At 57.7% G+C, this 6000-nt stretch overlaps 2 protein-coding genes across 2 annotated transcripts; one reads left to right on the top strand and one right to left on the bottom strand.

Annotated features, from left to right (window-relative positions):
* Positions 1 to 1803: 1803 nt before the first annotated feature.
* Positions 1804 to 2990, top strand: SDRG_08001 (hypothetical protein; the record flags this gene model as incomplete). The annotated part of the gene is made up of 1 exon (XM_008613867.1): positions 1804 to 2990. The coding sequence occupies one exon, from the start codon at positions 1804 to 1806 to the stop codon at positions 2941 to 2943; it is 1140 nt and encodes a 379-aa protein (XP_008612089.1). The 3' UTR covers positions 2944 to 2990.
* A 680-nt stretch (positions 2991 to 3670) lies between these two features.
* SDRG_08000 (isocitrate dehydrogenase [NADP], mitochondrial) lies at positions 3671 to 5193 on the bottom strand. Its single transcript, XM_008613866.1, has 3 exons — positions 5090 to 5193; positions 4744 to 5007; positions 3671 to 4694 (listed from the first exon to the last, which is right to left on the bottom strand). Exons 1-3 carry the CDS (start codon positions 5124 to 5126, stop codon positions 3712 to 3714), a joined length of 1284 nt encoding a protein of 427 aa, XP_008612088.1. The 5' UTR covers positions 5127 to 5193; the 3' UTR covers positions 3671 to 3711.
* Between the last annotated feature and the right edge of the window lie 807 nt (positions 5194 to 6000).

The raw sequence follows: 6000 nt of genomic DNA, 5'->3' as shown, positions 1-6000 counted from the left end.
CATGAGCACGACATGATTCGTGTCCAGTTGGCGAAGGCCTGTCACCGCCGACGTGAGGTCCGTGAGCGCTTCGTACAGGAGCAGCCGAGGGTAGACTGGCGAGATAGTACCAGCGTCGGCGAGAAGGACGTGCGATGGTCCCAAGAGGTCCAGGGCCGTGGGTGCGGACGTATGCGAGAGTGCATTGTTGACAAGTTGCTGAAGCGATACGGATACCAGTGGAAAGTTGGGCCAAAATGTATCAGTCGCCAAGTAGATGGTCATGTGTTCAAGGGCGAGAAGGCTCAGTGCGACGGAGACCACGACGTACAAGGGGCCAACGCGCTCCGAGAGCCACTCGGACCATACTCGCTGCATACCGATCCAAGAGGCGGGAATTCGCTTGGCAGTTTCACGTGGCTCCTCTTACGGACACAGCGATCTTGGTACCCAGGAAATACTCCAATTGAAGAATTGTGCTGGCTTGTGCTGAAGAAATACCATTGCCATGGCATATCTATGCAGCGAATTGCAACGCGTCCTAGTACCAAGGGTCAATAATCAATCCCTTGCTAGTACTGAGCTAGCTAGGTTTGGGGTAGGGGGCCGACACGAGTACTGGTTGTGTGGCGGCGCGTCCGCAGTCATTAGTGCTGGAGTACTAGATGGAGCCACGACTGTGAATCCCGTCGCAAGTCATTCTCGCGCCAATCGTTTCCTGAACGCCTACGTCCGCCATGTCGGCAGTGGAAAAAAGATTAAAAATGAGCGGAGCCCGGTAGAAAAATGAGCGAGGCTCCAAACGGCAGAAAAATGAGCGGACGCGATGTGTATAAAGGGTTAAATCGGCTGCGGGTTTGCACGAAGTGCAAATCCGTTGTCCAATTTAACCCGAGCCGGCACTCTTGGCCCGCCAAAGGCTCTGCCAGGGAAAGGGGAAGGGTAATTGTGGTTAAATTTCGCTCATTTATGTACCGTTTCCAGCCTCGCTCATTTTTCTGCCGGGCTCCGCTCATTTTTGATCCGCACCCGTCGGCAGTGGGCGAAACTCATCGAGCGATAAACAAGACCAACAGCGCACACACATACATGCTGAAACTTCGGGCTCATGCATGACGTGCCGTCGTCAGTTGTGGCAAGGTACGACCAACTGAAGACCAGCTAAAGACCGACTAACGACCGACTAACGACTGCCTCGCGACCCCTCTCGCCCGTGGTATACCTTGCTTTGGTGGTTGCGCCCGTCACAAATACAGATCCGCTTGCAGTATTTAGGACCCTAATTGGCGCCTGTGAAGGTACGTGCTGAGGCTGCCGAAAAAATAGCAAGAATGCATGTAGAAAGGACACGAAAGGTTTGATGGTCTTGCATGAGATGTGATCATGACGACATATGTTTTAACGTGTCCAATCAAAATGCATTCTGTAAATCACTGAATCCAGTCGCACCAACTTGCTCTGGCGTGAGCCCAAGTCCATTTCACGCCTCACCGCGTCTAGCTTGCTGCTGTGTGCACGTCACATTTGCGCTCAGCTGCCTCGTAGTACCCGTCGTCGGCTGAAACCATTGAAACGAGTTGTGTGCAGACCCCTACCATCGTCCACGACTCGAAACCTGTGGCAAGCGCCGTCGAGCAGTTTGAGCGGATGGATTGCATGTGGATAACACAAATATGTTTTTTTTTCATAACCTAATCGTCGCAAAGTGACGCGGCGGTGTTGGACATGACGGCGAACCTCGATAACGTGGTGATACCACAACCGCGCGAGGCCCGTTCCCACGTTTCATTTTCCCTTTTTCTCTCAACAACAACAACAACAACAATGACATCTTCGGCGTGGCCCGTAAAGATCTACAATAGCTCGTCAACCGCCACCGATAGCCTCAATGTCCCGCTTCACGCCTTCATCCGCGCCTACGACGCACCGACACCATCCATTGTCGTGCGCGCCGACTCCCAAGCCTTCCTCGACAGTCTTGCATTCCAAGACGACGGCAAAGCTCTCGGCTTTGATCTTGCCGAAGATGGCTACGACCGCCTCCGCAACACTGAAGTGCGCTACCTCATTGACGTGTACATGCCGACGCGGTCGCTGGCGTCGCTTCGCGCCATGCGCTCGAGCGACGTGGTCGTGGCCCCTTACGCACTCCAGACCACGTCCGTTGTCTTGACAACGACGGGCTCCAGTGCTGTGTACGTCTCGGCGCCGTCTCTTGAGCTTGCAAACTTGACCATCTCGGTGTCTGGCTCAAGCCGGCTCCAGTGGGAAGTACCGGTGACAAAGGTAAACTCGGGTTTGAACGTTGCTGTCGGTGGTTCGGGCACGCTGGCGCTCTTGACGACAACGCTGGATGTCGGCTCGCTCAAGATGGCCGCGACGGGCTCGGGCAAAGCCTACGTTGGCGCCTCGTCGCTCGTGAATGTGTCTTCCTCGGTGGCCACGTCGGTCGATGGCACGGGCCAAGTCAACTTGTATGCGGCTGGCATCTGCCGTGAGCACAAGGTCTCCATTTCTGGCGCGGGCAATGCGTTTGTGAGCGCCATGAACTGCCGCGACACGTCCGTCGTCGTCACGGGCAGCGGTAGCGCCTACGTTCAGTCGACGACAACCCTCGCCACCGCGGTCGCGGGCTCGGGCCGCGTGTACGTCGCGGGCACCGTTCCCGGCGGGCTGCCCGGCGCGTACACGCCAATGGCGTCGCCGCCTGTGACCACGTACACCGCTGTGCCGGTCCCTGCGTACGAGCCCCACCAGCCGACGATGTATGGATCGTACGTCAGTACCAGTACGTCGCACACCGGGACACTTATCGGCGTCCTTGTTGCGGTTCTGACTGCGCTTGTGGTCGCCTTTGGCGTCTACCGTTGCCGCAAGTCGGGCCGCGCATGCTTCCGCCCCAAGGCGGAGCGCGGGTACACGCGCAAGACCTCGACAGAGGACCACGCGCCGTCCATGGCGTAGATACCTCACGCATCGATAATACCGTTGAATGGACGTTGTCAAAGCTCTCTGGGTTGGACGAGGGTTAGCACTTGTACGAGTATGATTCCATAGCGGACGAAACGACGCGCCATCTCGAGATGCCCGACCACGGATCGTCAAGCGAACGAGCCGTGACAACCTCGGCTCTATCGTGGTCGGTGCCTCCTCGCTCCCAAGTTGAAGTGCTTGTGCTGGCGCCACGGGCTCGAGGCGCTGAACGTCTGCGCTGCGCGTGGCGAGCTCGACCCGATTTCGCAGACCCAAAGATCCGACATTGGGTCCTTCTGCGCCGTCTACCAGCCCCAGACCAAGCTCCACCAACTCGGAACCCGACCAAATGACAATGCCACGGCCGTAGTATACCAGCAGTGGCAGCCTGTCGCCATTGTCTCCACGTTGTAGGACACATCCGAAGAGCTTCGAGTCGACGAGCAAAGGTACGGCGAATGGCAAGCCGAGTGTGCTATGTAGCTCGAAGACGATCGACGTCACGGTACCACTTGCCAAGGCGAGCTGCTGCGTTGATATATGCATGCCACAAGCAATTGCGGGGCGCAGGCAGCCTGCACGCATGACCACACCGGTCGATATGGTGGTGGCGTTCTGGGGTCGTGCGTACGTAGGGTCGTGCTCGACTCTGAGAACCAAGGATGCACCATGCTGTTGCTGGCAGTTCCATCGTAATGCGTAAAGGACGAAGAGGAAGGATGGGACAACAGGGCTTCGATTGCTCGTCGATTATAGTAATTACTTGCGGGCACGGTTGGCATCCAACGTCTTCTTGACTTCGTCCATGAAGGGCTCGGTCGTGAGGTACTGGTCGGGCGTCACGTTCGACGTGCCGTGGACGCAGATGGCGAGATCCTTGGTCATGAAGCCCTTCTCGACCGTCTCAATGACCGCCGACTCCCAGTCATTGCAGAACGTGATGAGCTCGTTGTTGCCATCGAGCTTGCCGCGGTGCGCGAGGCCGCGCGTCCAGGCGTACATGGACGCGATCGGGTTCGTCGACGTGGCCTTGCCCTTCTGGTACTCGCGCCAGTGGCGCGTGACCGTGCCGTGGGCGGCCTCGGCCTCGACCGTCTTGCCATCGGGCGCGAGGAGCACCGACGTCATGAGGCCGAGCGAGCCGTAGCCCTGGGCGACAATGTCCGACTGGACATCACCATCGTAGTTCTTGCAGGCCCAGACAAAGCCACCGTCCGACTTGAGCGCCTGGGCGACCATGTCGTCGATGAGGCGGTGCGTGTAGCTGATGCCCGCCGCGTCGTACTTGGCCTTGTACTCGGCCTGGTAGACTTCCTCAAAGATGTCCTTGAAGCGGCCATCGTACTTCTTCAAGATCGTGTTCTTGGTCGAGAGGTACAAGTCCTGCTTCTTCGTGAGCGCGAACGACAAGCACGAGTGGGCGAACGCGTAGATCGAGTCCTCCGTGTTGTACATGCCCATGCCAACGCCGGCGCCCTTGAAGTCATAGACCTCCCACGACTGCTTGGCGCTGCCATCAGCCGGCGTGAAGCTCATCTCAAACTTGCCCGGGCCGTTCGCGACAAAGTCCGTGCACTTGTACTGGTCACCAAAGGCGTGGCGGCCGACCACGATCGGCTTCTTCCAGCCAGGCACGAGGCGGGGCACGTTCGAGATGACGATCGGCTCGCGGAAGACCGTGCCGTTCAAGATGTTGCGGATCGTGCCGTTGGGCGACTTCCACATCTGCTTGAGCTTGAACTCTACGTCGCAGCTATGATGAGCACGGAGGCCATGTCATGTAGCGCGTACCCTGCACACGCTCCTCATCGGGCGTGATCGTCGCGCACTTGATACCGACGTTGAACTCCTTGATGGCGTGAGCGGCGTCGATCGTGACCTGATCGTTGGTCGCATCGCGGTTCGGGAGGCCCAAGTCAAAGTACTCGATGTTCAGGTCGAGGTACGGGTGGACAAACTTGGACTTGATCTGGTCCCAGATCACACGCGTCATCTCATCACCATCGAGGTCGACGACGGGGTTGGCGACGGCGATCTTCTTGGCTTGCGAGGAGACTAGAGGTGCATATACAGCGTCAACCTCGATTCCTAGCTTCCATGCTCCGTGGAGCGTGGCGCAAGATGGGGATGGACGTACACCCGCGGGTGGCGGTCGAGGCGGCTTTGGCGAGCATGATCACGAAAGGAAATGAAGTGGCGTCGTGTGTCGCAACCCCACGTCGCCTTTCGACACCTTTTGACGAAACTCAACGCATCGGCCAATCAGCGGCCGGTTGCGTTTCAAAGCCTCCTCTATTTGGTGTTTGTAAGCATACAACTCAATTTGTAAGCATGCAACTCAAAAGGCTCGTGTCGCGTCAACACCACGTGGATTTTGTGGGGCCACGAAAGGAAATTGAGTTTGCTTGATTTTTGAGCTCGCCACATCCACCACATGCGACATGTGCGATGCCATTGGTGGACGGCAGGCGCCGGGTGCAAGTGGAGATTGGGCGCCACGATTGGCCGTTGGCGCCACGCAGCCCTGGCCCGTCGCGAAGGTACATGCTTGGCCTCTCGAGGGATCCTGCTATCTGCGCCCGCAATTGTTCATTTCCTAGCCGCCGCTTGGTTGCGATGGAGGTCTGTCAATGACGGGCTCGAGCCGTGGGCTCCAAGGATGCACTCGATAGTGATAGCCAACTTCAACGTTGATTCTCTGTGCCTGCAGGTGGCCCTTGGGCTTGAAGCAGCCAGCGCCATCGTGAAGCTCAATTGCGAAACTCAATTGCGCTACGAGCACGGCGCCGCCATCATGAACTCCGAGCCATCGCACCGCGCCAGCGATGGTCGCCGAAGGTGATGCCGAGTGAAGCATGTCGAAGCCATCCATCGTGGCCGCCTGGGCGGGCCAGGTTGGGTGGCGCTGCTTCAACATCAAGCTTCAACATCGTCACATGGTCACGTATCCATCAAATAGTGTTCAATAAGATCGTATTGGCAACGTCGTTGGGCACAGCACGAAAAGGCGCAAGTTCGAAACCCATCACGCCATTACGGTACTCGTGA

The sequence above is a fragment of the Saprolegnia diclina genome, assembly GCF_000281045.1.
Source record: "Saprolegnia diclina VS20 unplaced genomic scaffold supercont1.23, whole genome shotgun sequence".
Lineage (NCBI taxonomy): Eukaryota > Oomycota > Saprolegniomycetes > Saprolegniales > Saprolegniaceae > Saprolegnia > Saprolegnia diclina.
The sequence above is the reverse complement of the archived record's forward strand: the minus strand, read 5'-3'. Positions and strand labels throughout refer to the sequence as shown.